Below are 21,618 nucleotides of genomic sequence, written 5' to 3' on the forward strand. Positions count from 1 at the left end.
TCTCTGAATTTTGTGGGGGTTTGGGTGGAAACCCCAGTGTGATATAAAATCCTGCCAACTGGATCTGCAATACGTCTATTAGAATCTGCCTCCTGTAACCCAACGAAAAAAGCTTTCAAACAGCAACCTAATAAATTTTACTGTGGTTTCCACTTCAAATTGGCAAGAACCAGCGCAGTATACCTTTGTAACTGTGACTAGCGAGATTGTGAATTCTTTGATAAGGTGTGGCCTGAGATAGTTTGCAAGCCATTGTTAACTTGGGTTGGAAGTTTTCCTATTTCTGACAGCAACACAGGTTGAAGTTGAACTTATTGTGACCCAGACCTCACCTAAAGTTACTACAGTAGAGCTCAGTTCAGATAATTCAAAGACTGTTTTGTCAAAGCTAAATGAACAACTAATTTTAACAAAAGTAGCAGAAGGAATGTTTTCATTCCAATTTTGATTTGAGTCAGCTCCTTCTAATTAACCAAATTCATATGAGGAGCAGAAAATTATTGTTAAATGCTCCACTGCTTCTCAGCTCATTTGTAACAGATTCAAAGTTGCTCTTGTGTCACAAGGAAAGCAATTTGAAAGATTTCACAGATTATGATGAGCATTTCTTAGTACTCACAGGCCTGACAAATGACATGATAGATTGGTGACAAAACCAGTAAATGATACAGTCATTTTTAAAAATGAGTATACTCATCATACAGGAGCACTTTTCTGAGGAATACAAAACCAGACTGACGAGTATATGTCGTTCATATTTTTTTTCCCTGTGGGGTGGTTGCATTAAACAGGGCAAATTAAAATCATGTCAGGGGAGCAGTGTTTCTTGGCAACAAGAAGTGCTGAAAATCACAGAGGCTGAGGTAATATTGTAGATCAGTTGCTTTGTTTTAACTCTGACTGAATTTTATCGTTCGAATGAGCTCGATGCGAGTAAGTGCAAATCCCTTTCAATCCACAATAGATTACTAGTCAAGTGAGTTTAGTGAAAATTGCTCCCCGAAATGCTGCCTTTATTTATCTTTGGATATTTAGATCCTGTTGAGCTCATGCCTGGGGGAAGTATTGATTAGAGTTTGAGGATCAGAGCCTCAATCAGAGCCACCCTCTTCCCTCATCTGTGGCTCTCCACCAAGAACACAAGAGTAATCAATGTTGGGAATGGGAGAAATTGCCATTTCAAGCTTGTGTTGACTATTCGCAAATGGGGTACAATACGGATTCAATGCAAAATAAATTACACTTTCTCAACCCCAACAATTTTCCATGATCTAATCTGCAATAAATGCCATCTCCGAATCAGCTGTGGCTTGGTGTGGTATTTGTGAAGCATGAGGTTCAAACTCCACCACATGGACATAAGTACAACTCCAAGTTAACTCTTCAGTACAATGCCAAAGTGTCATCTTCTTGAGCAAAACATTAACTTAGGCTTCCGCCACCCTCCTCGGTGAACATAAAATATCCATTAACACCATTTAAACTGAGTTAGAAGTTCTTTTAGTACCTTGGCTAATATTCATTTCTCAACCCGTTATCAATTAAAACAGGCAATCATGTCCCAATATTGGAAGAATCAAGAACCAGTGGACAAGGTTTGAACTAATTGGCAAAACTAGCAGCATGAAGCAAAACTATTTTCATGCAGCAAGTGACAAGAATCTGGAAAGTCCTGCCTGAAAGTGAAGCCATAGGCAGGTTCAATGAAAAAATACAAAATGAAATTGGAGCATGAAGTTTGTGAAGTTACAGGGAAATGACAAAGAGTGGCATCAGAGAAATATCTCCTTCAGAGAGCCTGCAACAGCATGGCAGGATGAACGGTCAACTGTGCTCCAACCACTCTACAATTCTGTACAATCCTGCTAACAAATCTCAATGAAGATGCTTAGTCTTGAATATGAGTCATATGAATCAATAAAATTCAACAAAGATTTCTCTGCCACCTGTTGACTACAGCCAGAAAAGAGTTTGAATCAGATAAAGTATGGCAAGCTTTTGCTCCATTGCAAATGTCCAACTATAATGAGAACTTGATAGGTGCCTAGCCCAACTTGAAAGTTAGTGTCAAGCGCGTCTACAGCAGTACTGTCCAAACCATTCATTCTGTGACCCTATTTTCAGATTTAAAAATTTGCACAAGGTCTCTTTGTGAGAGCAGGGATATGTTAAAGAAGGATTGTAGCTGTTATAATTCAAGTCAGGAATGACAGCCATTACTGCCTCAGAGCTCCAGATCTCAAAATTACATCTTATGACCACACTTGGGGTCCAAATCCCCATTTTGGAAAGCCCTGCACATTATTAACATGTTAAAGTAACAAGAATGAAAGGCATAGAGTTAAAAAGATGTGCAAAAGAAGCAAGGGTGATGCTAGGAAAATGTTTTCACTCCGCAAATAGTTAGAATATGGAATGCACTGCCTGGAAATGTGATGTAAAGGTGCCAGTGTTGGACTGGGGTGGACAAAGTCAGGAGTCAGCACGTCAGGTTATAGTTCAACTTCACCTGACGCAGGAGCAGTGCTTCAAAAGCTTGTGATTTCAGATAAATCTGCTAGACTATAACCTGGCGCTGTGTGACTTCTGACTTTGGAAATGTAATGGAGACAGGTTCAATTGACGCAATTCAAGACAGCATTAGTTGATTATTTGGAAAGAAATACTCTGCGGGGAAATGGTGAAGCATCAGGAGACTGGTGCTAGGCAATGACACTCATTTGAAAAGCTATTACAAAGACAAGGGCTGAATGGCCTCCTCTGTTCCATGACAAATCTGTGATTATTGTCTTAAAAGGTGTGATGGTTAATTCAGATATTGTAGGTAACGTGACCTGTTGTTTTTGATATTTTTTGCTTCTGTTTATCTAACTGCTCCTTCTTAAACTTGATTTATAGTGTTTTTGTCTGGTCTGGGAGTGAGTTTTTATTGTCTATTAAGGACAGGAATAATAAGATTGCATTCCATGATGTTAACAGTGCATTCCTCAGTGATGAATTGGCTCATTATCCAGTGGAATATGCTGCATCCCAGATTACTTTGCAAAAATGTCTCATTTCAGTTTCTTGGAAATGTTGAACCTGCCCTGAACACATCTAGTTCCAACCAGAGGAAGTTCTAGTAATCTAAGCTTTATATCTAAAAGACAATCAAAATACACCACTGTCCTAACTACCCTTGCTCCTTTATATAAGTTAAGACAAAGACCATAATTGTTGGAGACTTGTTGCCAGCTGTTCTATTTCCTCATCTGAACAAAACATTTAACTGCCCAGATACCCCTAAACCTCTAATCAGATAAAACGTAACAAAAATAAATTAATGTTTACCTCCTGACCTGGAATGTTGCAACGTCAGGCTTGCTTCGACAAGGTTATAAACTTTGGCTGCCCAATGATTAATAGTGCAATGCTTATATTGGAAAGCCTTACTTTAAAGCAAATCGATAGTGCCAAGTTGAAAAGTGCATGAGTACTTTTGACAGTTAAGTTTTGTGATAAATAATTATCAGGACGAATCAAATAAAGGTTGTTCTTTGATGGTCTGTTTGCCACATGGTTATTTTCATTTTGAATTCCCTTGTGTTTCAGGGCTTACACCTCTGCATTGTGCTGTCATTTCTCACAACTCTGTTTTTCGGGAACTGTGCTATGATCCTAACCTGTTACCACAGAGGCAGGATGAGCTACAGTGCAAAGCTGAACAACTGTTCTCCTGCATCAGACTACTAATTGAAATGGGAGCCCTGATAACCAGCCAGGTAGCTTGTTTTTCCAAATTATCTTAATGTACAACGAAAGACAGTTTGATTAACTTTTCCACTGACTTTGTTCCTTTTCATTGGTGTATATAAATATACAGGAGTATTTGTCCTTTTAGTCATTACAGTATATTCCTGCACCAGTCAGAAATTTAAAAAGATTTTCTTTCAGATGCAAATAATCAGAGCAGCGTAGACCAGTCAGCCCATCAAGCCTGGTCCTTCTAAACTTCAAAGAGAATAGGCATAATTTGCATAGCCAATCATCATATATGAGAACCCTTTCATCCCAGGGCCCAATCTGAACCCAATCAAGTGAACCTTCACTTTCAATGCAAGCACACCTTTCCTTAAATATGGAGACCAAATTAGCACACAGTACTCCAGGTGCAGTCTCATCAAGGCCCCTTGCAATAGCAGCAAAACCTCTTTCTTCTTGTATTCTAACCCCCTTGTAATAAAAATCAACACACTTTTTTTTCCTTCTCGACTGCTTGTTATACCTGCACATTTTGTATTCCTTGTTCCAGTGCACTCCGATTTCTCACAACATACCTTTCAAAAGACAAAATTCTACTTTTCTATTCTTACGACCACCCCCTCCACCCCTTCACACTATACTTAATCTGCCATCTTTTTACCCACTCATATAACCTATGCCAACTCTTTGTGTCCCCCACACAGCATACATTACCACCCAGATTTGTACTGTGAGTAAATTTAAATACACCACTCTGTACCCCTCATCTTACTCATTAATATGGATTATAAGTAGCTGAGGCTCCAGCACTAATCATTGAGGCATTCCACTAGCCACAGTCTCCCAGTTTGAAGTTCGCCATTTACTCTTACTTTCTGCGTCTTTTCCATTAGGCAATTCTCCATCCATGCTGATACATTACTGCAAAACCATGATCCCTTTTATTGTATGTTTTCCTTTAGTGTTACACCTCATTGGATGCCTTTTGGAAACCCAGATACAGTATATCTACTTTTCTTATCTTTATATACCTTACTAGTTACATTCAGAAAAAAAAATTAATTTGTCAAACTGGAATTCCTCTTATTAAACCATCTTAACTCCTTCTAATAATGTCATGCATTTCTAAGTGAATTGTTAGAAATCCATAAAAATATATTCCAGTACTTTCCCAAAGACTGTTGTCAGGCTAACTGGACTGTAGTTCGATTGTTCCTCACTCCTTCCTTTAACAGCTATGTACTTATTTCATTCTCACTCTCACTGGCATGTAAACCACTTCATTTAGAAGCTTGATATGCCATTATTTGGAGATGAGCTGATTCCACATTTTGCTCTTCCACCCTTCCTTTGGAAATCATCTCACATTGTGGAGGAGATAGGATCAAGTGCCAGCCTCCAGGAAAGCAATTTTCAGATTGCATTCACACTCCTCCCATTCCCACTGCCAAGAGAAAATCCCAGTTAATGTAATCATGTGCACGCAAATGGTAGTATCCTCGTGTCCTTAACTTAAGTGCTAGCCTTCACTCGGTTGCATCTCACAAAGCTAGAGATTTTAAACAAACGGGTTAAAGCACATCATTTACTGGTGCATCTAGATGCTGTGCCACCAAGTGGAAGGACTACATTGAACAAGTTTCCATTCTCAGGCATGCTTGTGAAAAAGAAAGATTCTCCAATTTCTCAGCTACCAAGCTAAAGAAATAAGATGAGAAATGACCATTGGGATGAATGTAACTGAGGTGACAAATACAGGAAGCTAGTGTCTTTGGGAGCCACACAAACCATAATTTTATGTTGTGTTATTTTGGTTTGGTTTCAACTTCCTACACCACAAAAAGTAATCATAGCAATTATCAGACTAGTTAAAGATGAAACTGAAGATTTGGTTACATGGAACTTCATGGGGTTACAAAGATTACTCATGTTGAAATTCTTTATTTGTAACTGAAATAACTACGCAGAGACTGGTATGCCATCACCAAGTCACCTTTTATTTACTTGTGCACAGTACACTCCCTGTGGTGAGCCAGTTCCGAATCAATGCCCTGAACTGAGGACATTCTAAACTCCTGTTCATATTGGTCATACAGGGGCTTTCTTTATTGGCCCAGGTTAACAGGCCTCATTAAGGACCTCATAATCAACAAGGTCTACCTGGTTCCAATCACTATTGTATTCCTTTTTTTAAAAATGTGGTTTCATCCCTCTTGCTATCCTTCACTTATTTTATTTCATTGAACAAGGGCATCAAAACGAATGCCATAATTTGTTACCCATTGTCAGTTTTGCTTGCGAAGCGGACCATTAGCCACCCTCAACTGGGGCATTTCATAAGGTAGTTAAGGATCAACCACACTGCTATGGCACTGGAGTCACATTTACACCAGACCCGACAAGAACGGCAGATTTGCTTCCATGAGATTAGTGAACCAGCTACATTATTAGTAACCAGAAGAAAGACTGCCACAATGAGATTTGAACATGTATCCCCATTAGTGCTACCAAGCTAGAGATATTTCCACTGGACTACCATCACACCCTAGTTGTGAATGTTTTCAAGAAGCCAGGTACACATTCTGCTGTCCCAACAATGTCATGAGTGCTCTAAAACCAATTGCAGCAAGATTATTGATCATGATCTGAGTACATCTACTTTATGTTCTAGAGGTCCTGTAAAGAAATATTCCATTTCTTTTGGACAACTTCCAACATTCTGTGATCAAGAATGCACTTCATTTGAGAAGAGAAAGTAAGGACAAAGAAAGAAATTGAACTTACATGGGCAGCTTATCATACTCTCAAAATTCATTCTGAAGCTCTTCAGAAATTAAGTAATTTAGATTTGTCACTACTTTTATTGCATGGGTAGAACATAGTAGGTCATTTGGTACAGCATGATTTCACAAAGCAGGAATGGGTCAAATGGTCTTGATGATTGTGATTAGTGAAGAAGGATGGCATGACGGGAATTCTCAATCTGTTTCAATGCATTCTGTGCTGAAACTGAGAGTACAACATTTCCTTGGTACTGCATCACACAAGGGTTGAAATGTGGCCTTTTTTTATTCATTCACTCACAGGATGTGGGCATTGCTGCCAGGTCAACATTTATTCCCTGTCCCTACTTGCCCTTGAGAAGGTAGTGGTGAGCTGCCGTCTTGTACTGCTGCAGCCCATTGCCGTAGGTAGACCCACAATGCCATTAAGAAGGGAATTCCAGAATCTTGACCTAGCAACATTGAAGGAACAGCGATATTTCCGAGTCAGGGTGGTAACTGTCTTGGTGGAGAATCTGCAGCTGGTGATTTCCTAATGTATCTGCAGTCCTTTTCCTTTTAGGTGGTAGTGATTTTGGGTTTGGAAGGTGAACCCACAACTCAGTGGCAAAAAGCAAGTTACCATCTGAACCAAGTATATGCTCTGAGGTTCTACACTGCAAGGCTTATGGGGGACTGGATAGAAGGCTTCACGATCAGGTTCAGAATACACATGCACATCTTAAAACTTAATTTTGTTTCTTGTAAACAGGACGTGAAAAGCAATAAAACAGTGGCACACTTTGCAGTTCAGGAAGGAAATCTCTTGCTGCTGGATTATTTTCTGAAACTCAGTGGCAGCAGGTCACATGAATTTGTCAATATGAAGGTTTGTGATATTTATTTAAATATTGTCCATAAGAGAAAAGATGAATTAATACCATACTTGCATCAAGATTGGCTAGGTCAAGTGTAAGACAATTTAAGATCTCAATTTAATTACACTGTTGCTGAAATGTTTTAATTCATTGGAATAATTCTAAGAATAGATCAGCTGTTAGTAAGTCTCATTGTTTCTTGGAAGCTGCTGGATTGCAGGATCAACAGTTGTTTGATTTGACTGGAAATCTGGATTGCTAGAGGATTCAACAGGTATCAGCTTTGTCCTGTAGGAATCAGATTTCGCTAATTGTTAGATCATCTTGTCAATTTTCATTTGCTGCTCCCCAAATTATACACAGAACTTTTGCTTGAGTAGATAAAAATTGTTTTGAAGCAATTACTTCAAGGTTTGAACCTCAAAATAGAAAGCTAGTTCTTTAATCAAAACTGATTTTGCTTTATTCAGATACTTAGAGTCCTATGCCATTTGCAAGACCCTGACCCTCGAAACCCTGAAGAATTTGGTGATATTTGTTTAGACATCGCATCTGTTAGAAAACAGATAAACCGATGATGTACACACTGTTGCATAAGAATACTTTGGCTCAAATCTATAGTTCTACAAAATTCTTCATCTGAATGCTCAAATCTTCTCACTCACCGGACATTTCTCAGCACACTGCAATCCTCCTCCTACTCAGTAGCACCTTCACTCCCTTCTTACAGTTCAGGTCTAGCTCTGCTGAAACCCCTACCTCCCTGGATTTATTTTAACATTCATATGTTTTTTAATTATTTCTTATTTTTTGTGTACTTAACAATTCGGGTAAAAAAAGCTGGTTTATTTTATACAAAAGGTGCAATTGTAAGCTACTTATTTTTAGGATAATGACATTGAAGTCATACAAGAGACATTAAAAATGATGACTAGTACATTTAGAGAAGTGATTACACAGCAGGATCAGCCTTCCATAAAAACTACAGTGTTTAATTGAAGTTAGGTAAATTCGAATGGTATGAAACAAGGACTTTCAAAAATTGATTGGAGTAGACTGTTTGCAGGTAAAGGAATGTCAAATATGTGGGATGCTTTCAAAAATGTGATAACAATAATTCAGTCATTATGTTCCTGTTAGAGTGAAAGGTAAGGCTGGTAGGATTAAAGAACAATAGATAAATAAAAATATGGAGATTCTAGTAAGGAATTTTTAAAAATACAATAGATATAAACAGCTAGTTTCAAATTAGTCTCTTGAAAGTACAATAAGTGTAGGGGCATTCTTAAAAAGGAAATCAGGAAGGCAAAGAGGGGATATGAGATAACATTGGCTGATAAGGTTAAGGATAATCCAAAGAGATTCTACAAGTACATTAAGAGCAAGAATGCATCTAGGGAGAGAACTCTCAACGAGGTCATCTTTGTGTTGAACCTCAGGGGCTGGGAGAAATATTAAATGAATATTTCATGTCAGTTTTTACTGTGGAAAAAGAAACAGAGGCAAGAAAACTCAGGGAAATAAATATTGATGTTTTAAAAACAGTTCACATGACAGAAGAGGAAGCACTGAAGGTCTTAAAAAATTTGAAGGTGGATAAATCTCTGGGGCCTGATCTAGTGTATCTGAGGACTTTGTGGAAAGCTAGGGGGAAATTATGGGGTGGGGGGGTACCCTTTCAGAAATACTTGTATAATCTATAAACAAGTGTGAGGTGCTGAATGACTGGAGAATGGCTAGTGTTGTGGTTTTGCTTAAGAAGGGATGTAAGGAGAACTATAGACCTATGAGTCTGACTTTGATGATGGGTGGAGTGATTCTAAAAGATAGGATTTATTTGCCTTTGGAGAGGCAAGGAATGATTAGGGAAGGTCAGATGTTTTGTGCAAAGCAAGCCATGTCTCACAAATCTGATTGAATTTTTGAGGAAGTAACCAAAAAGATTGATGAGGGCAGAGTGCTAGATATTGTTTACTTGGACTTCAGTAAAGCCTTTGGCAAGGTTCTGCATGGTAGACTAATTGGTAAAGTTAGATCACATGGGATTAAGGGTGAGCTTGCTAGTTGGATACAAAAGTAGCTTAAAGACAGGAGACAGAGAGTGACGGTGGAGGGTTTTGTTTTGGACTAGAGGCCAGTGACCAGCAGTGTTCCACAGGGATCAATGCTAGGTCCACTTTTGTTTGTCATTTATATAAATGACTTAGATGAGAATGTAAAAAATATAATTAGTAAGTTTTCAGATGAAACCAGGACTGGTGGTACAGCGGATAGTGAAGAATGTTATATAAGATTACAAAGAGATCTTGATCAATTGAATCAATGGACTGAAGCGTGGAAGATAAAGTTTTTATTTTGGATAAATGTGAGGTATTGGATTTTGGTAAAACAAACAAAGGCAATTCCTATATAATTAAAAGTAGGGCATTGGGTTGTGTCATAGAACAGAGAGAACTAAGGGCTCAGGTACATAATTCTTTGAAGGTTGCATCATAGGTATACAGAATGCTTAAGAAAGTATTTAGCAGCTTACCTTCATTGCTCAAACCTTTGAGTATAGGAGTTAGGATGTTATGTTGAAATTTACAGGGTGTTGGTCAGAGCTTTTCTGGAATCCTGTGTCCAGTTTTGGTTGCCCTGTTGTAGGAAGGATATTATTAAGCTGGAGAAGGTTCAGCAGAGATTTACCAGGATGTTGCTGAGAATGAAGGGTTTGAGTCAAAAGGAGAGGTTGGATAGGCTGGGAATTTACTTTATTGGCGTGCAGGAGGCTGAGGGGTAAACTTATAGAGGTTTATAAAATCGTAAGAAGTATAGATAAATTGAATGACAGGTATCATTTCCCTAAGGTGCAGGATTTCCAGACAATGGGACAGTTCTCACAAAGTGTGACATAGATCCTGTGATAATGGGAACTGCAGATGCTGGAGAATCCAAGATAATAAAATGTGAGGCTGGATGAACACAGCAGGCCCAGCAGCATCTCAGGAGCACAAAAGCTGACGTTTCGGGCCTAGACCCTTCATCAGTGACATAGATCCTGTTTTCTTTTGTAGATAAGGTTTTATGTTCTTTCATGGAAGTTCATTGCCAGCCTGCTGTGAATATGTCTGTGACTAATCACCCTAGTAACTAAATAGCAAAAATAAAAGCTATACTTAATCAAGCCAGATTTTACTCCAACATCTGATTTACCCAATATCCCCATCAGCTGAGGAGAAAGATTTTAAAGACATGAGGGAGGGGAAGTTTTTTTAACGCAGAGTTACTTCCAGATGAAGTCGAGGATGTGGGTACAGTTACAACAAGTTTTTAAAAATTTAGATAAGTGTACGAATAAGAAGTGTTTGGAGGGATATGGGCCAAATGCAGGCAGGTGGGGCTAGTTTAATTTGGGATTACAGTTGGCATGGACTGGTCGGACTGAAGGGTCTGTTTCCATGTTGAATGACTCTATGACTCTATTTGCAAGCTGCCTGTCAATGTATATTGAGCACCATCAGCTTACCCAAATTGAATTCTCAGGACAAAGATGCAGCCACGTTGGACTGAGATGAAAAGAAATATTTTGAAGATGGTTATGAATCTTCAGTATTTTCTACTTCAGAGGATTCTGAATTCCCACTTGATGAATGCACTCAAAGCTGAGAAAGAAAGGGTTTTTTGGATAAATTAAGAGATATAGGAATAGGGAAAGAAAGCTGAAGCAGAGGATGAGCTGTGAACTTATTGAATTGTCTCTCTCTGCTCCTGCATCTTATGTTTTTTAGGAAGATGAGAGCCAGCTGTAAAAATGATTTGAGATGTTCTCTATTGCGACTGGGTAAATCACTCCAGCTGCCAGCCACTTTACACTTTCCAAATCTAGAGTAAACCCAGTCCCAGGTTTTCCCGCTGAGAGAGAGAGTCCATTCAGCCCATTGTTCCTGTGAGACAAACCCCAGGGGATCTCTCTCCCACTGCAACTCTCTTGTAATCTCTTCAGCCTTGAAACTCTCCACCTATTTTCTCCTCTATCCACCTTCAATCTGCCTCCCCTTCTCTCCCTATTTATTTCAGAACCCTATCACCATCCCCCTTTTCTGATGAAGGCCCGAAACGTCAGCTTTTATGATCCTAAGATGGTGTTTGGCCTGCTATGTTCATCCAGCTCCACACTTTGTTATCTCGGATTCTCCAGCATCTGCAGTTCCTATTATCTCTCACAGCTTTTCCGTCCCTTTTCGCTTTTCAAAAAAACTTAACTCAACAATCTCATTGTTTGTGTCATCTTAGCAAAAAAAGGGCTTTTCATCCTTTCGAACGTAAGACATTCAAAACCGACATATGTAATAATGTGCTATTTCACAGCTTTAGCAATTTATGTCCGCTCGATATCTTTCATTTTCTTAAAGATTTTAATTGGGTTGTTCATTTCCAGGACTTCCCATTTTAATACTTTTGGCACTTATTTTACTTTCCCTGTTAATATTGTTACAATTCTAGCTGATAGGAATACTGGACAAATCAGATCTCAGGGTAAAATCCAGCTTAATCAATCATAACTTTCATTTTTGCAATTTATTTATCATGGTGATTAGCCACAGACATATTCACAAGAGGCTACCAATGTACTTCAACAAAAGAACATTAAGGTTAATCATATAAAAGAAAAATCAAGATCTATGTTACTTTATAAGAACTTTTTAAAATGATATTGTTATAAATATCAGAAATAAAGATTTAACTCCTTTAATGAACAACAACCTTTCAGACACTGAAACCTCGGTGAATGTTTACCATGTTGATTCCCTGCTAAAGTTCCTTATTCAGTTGATGCAGCTGTCATTGGTTTTTGGAGCTTTCTTCTTACTGATTTCTAAGCATCTTCAAAGCAAACACATTGCTTTCTCCATACATGTAGTTTCCAGCATTTTCTGACCAGTAGTTTGATTAGCTGAGCATGCTGTATCCGCCAATTTTCAAGATTTTTTTAAACAAACTTCTTTTTTCAGCCAAGACCCTTTTTTGAAACTGTTGTTAATAGCACATCTGCTTTTAGACACCTTTTCTCTCTGAATGAAGCTGCATACTGCTACTTTTTCCAGATAGATCAGACTTTCTGTGATACTTGGCCCCTATCATAGGACAACAATTTTTTTCCTTTGTGCCATGTTTTAATGGACTAAACTGTTTGCCTCAAGTGTTTAACTATCTTATTGAAAAAACAAATTTCTAGACACTCTGTAACTACCAACAGAACTCAAAAATGAAAACAAAACTATGTCTTCCCCCACTTAATGCACACAATATAGAAATACCAATCAAAAGTAAAGTTGTATATTCCAAGATAATAAAATGTGAGGCTGGATGAACACAGCAGGCCAAGCAGCATCTCAGGAGCACAAAAGCTGACGTTTCGGGCCTAGACCCTTCATCAGAGAGGGGGATGGGGAGTGGGAACTGGAATAAATAGGGAGAGAGGGGGAGGCAGACCGAAGATGGAGAGTAAAGAAGATAGGTGGAGAGAGTATAGGTGGGGAGGTAGGGAGGGGATAGGTCAGTCCAGGGAAGACGGACAGGTCAAGGAGGTGGGATGAGGTTAGTAGGTAGCTGGGGGTGCGGCTTGGGGTGGGAGGAAGGGATGGGTGAGAGGAAGAACCGGTTAGGGAGGCAGAGACAGGTTGGACTGGTTTTGGGATGCAGTGGGTGGGGGGGAAGAGCTGGGCTGGTTGTGTGGTGCAGTGGGGGGAGGGGACGAACTGGGCTGGTTTAGGGATGCAGTAGGGGAAGGGGAGATTTTGAAACTGGTGAAGTCCACATTGATACCATATGGCTGCAGGGTTCCCAGGCGGAATATGAGTTGCTGTTCCTGCAACCTTCGGGTGGCATCATTGTGGCACTGCAGGAGGCCCATGATGGACATGTCATCTAGAGAATGGGAGGGGGAGTGGAAATGGTTTGCGACTGGGAGGTGCAGTTGTTTGTTGCGAACTGAGCGGAGGTGTTCTGCAAAGCGGTCCCCAAGCCTCCGCTTGGTTTCCCCAATGTAGAGGAAGCCACACCGGGTACAGTGGATGCAGTATACCACATTGGCAGATGTGCAGGTGAACCTCTGCTTAATGTGGAATGTCATCTTGGGGCCTGGGATAGGGGTGAGGGAGGAGGTGTGGGGGCAAGTGTAACATTTCCTGCGGTTGCAGGGGAAGGTGTCGGGTGTGGTGGGGTTGGAGGGCAATCTGGAGCGAACAAGGGAGTCACGGAGAGAGTGGTCTCTCCGGAAAGCAGACAGGGGAGGGGATGGAAAAATGTCTTGGATTGTAAATGGCGGAAGTGTCGGAGGATGATGCATTGTATCCGGAGGTTGGTAGGGTGGTGTGTGAGAACGAGGGGGATCCTCTTAGGGTGGTTGTGGTGGGGGCGGGGTGTGAGGGATGTGTTGCGGGAAATACGGGAGACGCGGTCAAGGGCGTTCTCGATCACTGTGGGGGGAAAGTTGCGGTCGTTAAAGAACTTGGACATCTGGGATGTGCGGGAGTGGAATGTCTTCCGCACCTACACAGGCCCAAAATCCCACCTCTTCCTCCGGTACATTGATGACTGTATCGGCGCCGCCTCTTGCTCCCCAGAGGAGCTCGAACAGTTCATCCACTTCACCAACACATTCCACCCCAACCTTCAGTTCACCTGGGCCATCTCCAGCACATCCCTCACCTTCCTGGACCTCTCAGTCTCCGTCTCAGGCAACCAGCTTGTAACTGATGTCCATTTCAAGCCCACCGACTCCCACAGCTACCTAGAATACACCTGCTCCCACCCACCCTCCTGCAAAAATTCCATCCCCTATTCCCAATTCCTCCGCCTTCGCCGCATCTGCTCCCACGATAAGACATTCCACTCCCGCACATCCCAGATGTCCAAGTTCTTTAAGGACCGCAACTTTCCCCCCACAGTGATCGAGAACACCCTTGACCGCGTCTCCCGTATTTCCCGCAACACATCCCTCACACCCCGCCCCCACCACAACCGCCCTAAGAGGATCCCCCTCGTTCTCACACACCACCGCACCAACCTCCGGATACAACGCATCATCCTCCGACACTTCCGCCATTTACAATCCGACCCCACCACCCAAGACATTTTTCCATCCCCTCCCCTGTCTGCTTTCCGGAGAGACCACTCTCTCCGTGACTCCCTTGTTTGCTCCACACTGCCCTCCAACCCCACCACACCCGGCACCTTCCCCTGCAACCGCAGGAAATGTTACACTTGCCCCCACACCTCCTCCCTCACCCCTATCCCAGGCCCCAAGATGACATTCCACATTAAGCAGAGGTTCACCTGCACATCTGCCAATGTGGTATACTGCATCCACTGTACCCGGTGTGGCCTCCTCTACATTGGGGAAACCAAGCGGAGGCTTGGGGACCGCTTTGCAGAACACCTCTGCTCAGGTCGCAACAAACAACTGCACCTCCCAGTCGCAAACCATTTCCACTCCCCCTCCCATTCTCTAGATGACATGTCCATCATGGGCCTCCTGCACTGCCACAATGATGCCACCCGATGGTTGCAGGAACAGCAACTCATATTCCGCCTGGGAACCCTGCAGCCATATGGTATCAATGTGGACTTCACCAGTTTCAAAGTCTCCCCTTCCCCTACTGCATCCCTAAACCAGCCCAGTTCGTCCCCTCCCCCCACTGCACCACACAACCAGCCCAGCTCTTCCCCCCCACCCACTGCATCCCAAAACCAGTCCAACCTGTCTCTGCCTCCCTAACCGGTTCTTCCTCTCACCCATCCCTTCCTCCCACCCCAAGCCGCACCCCCAGCTACCTACTAACCTCATCCCACCTCCTTGACCTGTCCATCTTCCCTGGACTGACCTATCCCCTCCCTACCTCCCCACCTATACTCTCTCCACCTATCTTCTTTACTCTCCATCTTCGGTCCGCCTCCCCCTCTCTCCCTATTTATTCCAGTTCCCACTCCCCATCCCCCCCTCTGATGAAGGGTCTAGGCCCGAAACGTCAGCTTTTGTGCTTCTGAGATGCTGCTTGGCCTGCTGTGTTCATCCAGCCTCACATTTTAATATCTTGGAATTCTCCAGCATCTGCAGTTCCCATTATCTCTAAAGTTGTATATTATTCTTCCATTTTAGAATTTAAGTTTCTAAACAATAACATAGCATGAATGTCGATTCAATATGCATATTACTAAGAATTAAGAGGAAGTGATTATTCTAATCACCCAGTATAGCAACAATTAAAAACTGTGAAATAAAAGAAAGATACTGTGATTGCTGGAGATCTCAAATCAAAATAAAGTGGTGGGCATTGGAGAAACTCAGCAAGTCTGGTAGCATTTAAAATGAAAAAGACAGTGTTAATATTTTGAATGAAGCATGCCTCTTCTTTGGAAGAAGTAATAGTACTAAATTTGTTTGTGCAGGAAATACAGTTGTTACAATAACAAAATGGGGGCACTGTGAAGTCAAAATGAAGTATTTTTGCATGTATTTTCCAATTATGGGTAAATTCATTCTGTTTTGTGGAACATGTACTTGCAAGAAAGTATAAGCATGAGATGTCAACAACAGGGTTCCAGAAAGTAAGATGAAGAGTGTATATGTTTGGCCTGTAGAGACTGGCCCCACTAAAAATTGGTACTAATCCAAAATATTTGAGAAGTAATTAGATCTGTACAAATAAAATTCTCTATCGACTGGAGCTAATTTGGTGTACTTGAAACCAGTAATATGATCTAGGAAGAAAGGTTCATTATGGAGTGTGACTCATCAATTTACTATCAAAATATTTGAGACGTTAACACTAATGTGCAATATTACATGTAATTCTTGATCATTACTTGCATTAAAATGGAACAGGTCTGATCTGATCAACTCCACAAAGCCAAATTTATGATGATCATCATTAGTGTATAATTTTACACCAGTGTGTTTCAATGGTATTCCTCATTTCTAATCCCATAATTGTCCTGCCCTGGCATGTTTTTCTTTCCATTGCCTGGAACTAGGCTTCCTTGCTATTTGTAGAAGTGAGACTGCTTTCGTGTGCCAAATTGGGGGTAGTTTTGTGCAATGTTTTAATGCCAGTTAGAAACTTGGTAGAATTTTTTTCCAAATACGTTTCACTCAAGGAGTTTTTCAATTTGTTTCCAGTATGAAAACAGGCAGGAATCAAATGCCCCAGTATATTAAAAAAAAACCCATTTCAGTGGAAATTAAAACTATTTTTCAACTTCCACATTGAAACTGAATAGCACTAGAACTCTAATGTCAACAGAAGTTGTGTTTATAAAAGAAATAAGAAAAGACTTGCATATCTGACCTCAGGACATTCCAAATCGCTTAAGAACTAAAGAGGAGCTCAGTGCTGCACTGTAGCATTAATTTAGATTGTGTGTTCAAGACTTTTATATTGAATTTGAATCCACAGCTTTCTGACTCATTGTCAATAGTAGCATTTACTGAGTTGCAAATGACACAGCATTTTGCAATCCACCAGAATAATTCAACGGGCACGTATTTAATTCATCCTAAGTAATATTTCAAAGGAAAATTTGGAACCTTTCAGTAATTTCTACTTTGGGCAGAATCTTCCCATCCCCAATGGTGGAAAAGATAGGTGAGGTGCACCCCACACCCCCTACATGGAGCTACGTCATGGCAAAAGCAAAATGCCCCATCTTCCAACCAGTTGTTGAATGGCAAGACAAGATTCTCGCTAATGAGCAGTGAAGGGCCTATTCACATGCATCATCATCCTCATAATTATATAACTTCACCTCATTGTTATTTCAGTTTTCCATTCTCCCATGTGTTAGATAGAAACTAGGTAACAATTCCCAACTAGAAAATCAGAGAAGTAACCTGGTGACTCCAGCTCGCTGGTTGCTCCTCAGGCCCTCCAATGTCATGGCAGTCAACAACATGCTCTATGTGCTGTGGTGCCCCACCCACCTCTCCTACATCCCCCCCCCCCCCACTCCTTTGAACCTTTTCCAGCAGGTTCTCTAAGTCCTCATTGGCAAAGTGGGTTGCCAGTTTCCCTTCATCTGGCACATCTGGGGCAATTGCGAGGAACCCCGTGCTAGGTACCTGCAGACTGCCAACACATGACTGGGCGCAGGGCTGAGCTTTACAGATGGCATTGGTGCTGACATCCTAATGGGTCTCCACAGCGTCAGCACTTCTGCTTGCAATGAGTGGCATAACATGATGAGTGGGAGGGCAAGAGTCACATGGATGTGGTGCATGGGTATCCAGACAAGTTAGTGAAGATCACTTGAGAAAACCCATTGGGCTTCATGGAGTGAAATCCTCCTTGAAACTCAACAAAATTGACACTTGGTCAACATGTGGTAAAATTCACCCAATGTCTGAATAGTCTTATTGATTAAAATCAGTTCATGAGCAGGTGTGTGTGTGTCTGTGTGTGTGTCTGTGTGTGTGTCTGTGGTGTCCTCTGCATTGAGCTTAGAATTTGATGACTTCCTCAAGTTGGTTTTCATTTAGGAAAATACTTGCGCTGTGTCATGTGAACATGTAACTGTTACTGTCACTGTCAACATGTCACCTCTATGATACCTGGGATTAGAACCCACTTTAAGCAAAACTGTGACCTCCCTGCCCAGTAAAAAAAAAATCCATCCCACTATTTCCAGCATCAGGACAAGACCTCTCTAGGAAGGGAATTGGTGGCCTCCATCAATAATTCATGACTGAACTTGAGTGCCCAAGGTTTATTATACAATCTCAAATGATCTATTTTGAAAAGTATTTAACTGCAGATCTATTTCTAGCCTACAGTAGGTGTAAAGTCATGAATAGTGTCATGCAGCATGGAAACAGTCCCTTCGATCAAACTCATCTCCACAACCTGGCCTCTCAGACAGACCTAGTTCCATTTGCCAGCATTTGGCCCATATCCATCTAAACTCTTCCTATTCATATACCCATCCAGATGCCTTTTAAATGTTATAATTGTATACACCTCCACCACTTCCTCTGGCAGCTCATTCCATACACGCATCACCCTCTGTGTGAAAAAATTATCCCTCAGGTCCTTTTTAAACTTTTCCCCACTCATCTTAAATCAATGCCCTCTAGTTTTGGACTCCCTGCAACAATTTGCATCACTTGTATAATGATATGAATGTTTATTATGAGATAACTGTCTCCTGTTAATTTTAAGCATCTTGATGCCTCAAATAAAATACTACAAGTAGTTTCATATGGACACATTGAGCATTCTCACATTAGTATTGCACACAGTAGTTGAGTAACAGTGCACACATTAATATTAACACACAGTAATTACAAGGCATTTGTTTTTAAATATCTGGAATGCAAAACTGAGATGTTATCCTCTAGTAACACTTAAAAATGATGAATGGTTTTAATTGCCTCTTAATCCCCTCTCTATAATTTCCTCAATTTGGAGAGGGGTATAACAAACTAATCTGAGATCCTTTCCCTTTGTGCTAACAATCAGAACTTTCAGTTACACCCCCTTGTTTATTGAAGTTCACACTTAATTTTGGGGTGATTGCTGTAGGAAAGACTCTAGGAAATGGGAGAAAAAAGGTTTAAAAGGCAATAAACTGATAATAAACAAAGGAGCAAAACATGATCTCAACCGATTTTATTCCACCAGGCTCATGGAAATACTACGTTGCATATGGCTGCAGGTCTCCAAAATGAGAGAAATCAGGAGAGAATAATCAAACTGCTTTTATATCATGGAGCTGACCCCAGCATTCGGAACCTGGAAAATGACCAACCCATTCATCTGGTGCAACCAGGAGAAGAAGGAGACCGGGTGAGAAAAAGCACATGTCTGATTTCCTTGTTTTTTTTTTAATCACTCTTCCATTTCCTGTAATGACGTGGTGTTCAATGGCCTCGCTGTCACTGAAGACCCTATTAACATTATTCAAGGCTTACCATTGACCAGAAACTGAACTGGAATAGCCACATAAATGCTATGGCTACAAGGGTAAATCAGAGGTTAAGAATTTTCTGGTGAGTAACCAATTTCCTGTCTCCCCAAAGCCTGACCACCGTCCGTAGCTCCGATATTCAACGAACCAAGGCAAACACAGTTCACTTCATTAGCACTTCATCCACCTCCAATGTTCATTCCCACCACAATTTACATATAGTGCCAGAAGTATGTACCGTCTACAAGATGTTCCTTCAACGTTGCCTTACAAAACCGCAACCTTTAAAACCTAGAAGGACAAGGGCAGCAGATGTTTTGGAGCAACTCCATCCGCAAGTTATCCTCAAAGCCAATTTCAAGCTAATGTAGTAATATATATTCTGTTCTTGTGCTGTCAAAGTCCAGGAATCCTCTTTGTAACAGCGCTAGGAGTGTCCTGTAACACAAGGACTGCAGCAGTTCAAAAGGGCCTCTCTTCACCCCCACCACATATTCAATGGAAAGGCAAATAGAGTTGGGAGTATAAATAAGTGATGAATTTACTACTGCACCTTTTGCATCCTGGCCGATGCTAAATTTCACTAAAATGTATTCAAAGGTGAGCGTACCTACTCTGCCATTACTCTTATCATCAGATGGGTCCATCACAGTTTACCCAAATTCCTATCAAAAGCAGACTTCAAATCACTTTCTGTACCATTTCTGTTCTGACTGTCTCGGCTTCTGTTCTCATAATGGGATACTGTTCCGTTGCAAAGAGGGGAAATTTGTCCTCTCCTGCACCTCATGTAACACAACCTCTAAAATCTTCCTGGGTAAGATGAGGAGGATTTCCTGCAGGTGCACATTTCTACAAACTGCATATAAATTATGACTGTTTCTAAAATACTTCCATTGTTGTAGCAACAAAGCCAACCTTCCACATCATGTACACAAACATTTTTACTGCTGTTGCCTTAATAGATTTAATGCATCCACCCTGTTACTCCTTGCACCAGTTCTTCATATGCAAGAACCTATTAAATTGAGTAATGCAAATTCACCTTGCTGAAATTCAGTGCATCTAGCCTTGATGTCAGCATAAGTCAGAATCACAGGCTGGTCCAGACCCACTCCTGTTAACAAGCCTATATTAATGTCAATGATATTCATTAATATTGTGTATATCGCTATAATATTGCTTATTAACTGTCTGATACCAGAATGTGATTTTAAACAGTATAGGTGAATTTTGTCTATAACTTGGAGCTTACTGTGAACATCTTTATGACTTTTCAGATCAGGTATCTCTTGAAGAAAGGGAGAATTGGATCAGGATCAAACTCTCGAAATTCTACATCCTAGAAATGTAGCCCACAATCTGGACTTGGTACCACCACCTTCACTCCTGCAGAATGAACATGTACCTTATATTAGGAATGTTTTAATGTGCACTCATATGTAAGACTTCATACTTTAATACATCTCAGTATCATATCCAACAAATTACTGGAACAATCTAACTTTACCTTTTCAGCATTCAACAAACATAAGGGGAAATTTGTTCCCAATAAAAATGAAATCTCAAAATTTTTAACATAGAGCTCTAAGAAACTCATAATTCTGATTCTGTTCAGAGAAAGATAGAACTTGCATTTATATAGTCCCCTCACAATGTAAGCATGCCATAAAAATCTTTACAACTAAAGAAGTACCTATCATTGAGTTGATAGAGTGGGAATAGCACAGCTCAACAATAAATTACATCATTTATTTAACAATTCATTTTTACCCTTAAACTAAAAGCAATATTTTGAACTCAATGCAAACTGATTCGTCAGTTTTGATCATTGAAAATTCATCGTACTGTTTGTGATTGGCAAAAGAATGATGGTGACTTAAGGAAAATCTTTATGAAGTAGTGTGGGGTTAAGGTCTGGTATGTAATGGGTGCAAGTGTGGTGGGGCCAGATTCAATCATGATTTTCTAAAAGGAATTGGATAATCACCTGAAGGGAAAAAGAATTTGCACAGCTGCAGGGTAAAAGTGAGGAAGTGGAACCAGCTGGATTGCTCCTGCGGAGAGCTGGTCGAAAAAACCACATAAAACTGAATAGATACCTTCTGTGCTGTAACTATTCTATGATAGATTCTTGATTACTCCTAATTTTCAAATAACTAAAGATTCAAGGATCTTTAATGCTTTGGTTAAGGAAACCCACTGAAAAGCAAGCTGTCTCAGAAGAATGTTCCATTAATATTGTTGAATAGTTTGAATGTGTGCTTGCCAAGAAATGTACTACAATTCTT

At 40.6% G+C, this 21,618-nt stretch overlaps 1 protein-coding gene across 1 annotated transcript in view; it reads left to right on the forward strand.

Annotated features, from left to right (window-relative positions):
- Positions 1-20,708, forward strand: part of LOC125467002 (NF-kappa-B inhibitor delta-like) — a 136,891-nt gene extending 116,183 nt beyond the window's left edge. Inside the window, exons 9-12 of the mRNA XM_048562291.2 lie at positions 3,592-3,761; positions 7,276-7,392; positions 19,042-19,206; positions 20,608-20,708. Coding sequence (XP_048418248.1) covers positions 3,592-3,761; positions 7,276-7,392; positions 19,042-19,206; positions 20,608-20,673 — 518 coding nt within the window. The 3' untranslated portion in view covers positions 20,674-20,708. The remainder of the gene's footprint in view (positions 1-3,591; positions 3,762-7,275; positions 7,393-19,041; positions 19,207-20,607) is intronic.
- Positions 20,709-21,618: the final 910 nt, after the last annotated feature.

The sequence above is a fragment of the Stegostoma tigrinum genome, chromosome 32 (genome assembly GCF_030684315.1).
Source record: "Stegostoma tigrinum isolate sSteTig4 chromosome 32, sSteTig4.hap1, whole genome shotgun sequence".
In the NCBI taxonomy this organism is placed as follows: Eukaryota; Metazoa; Chordata; class Chondrichthyes; order Orectolobiformes; family Stegostomatidae; genus Stegostoma; species Stegostoma tigrinum.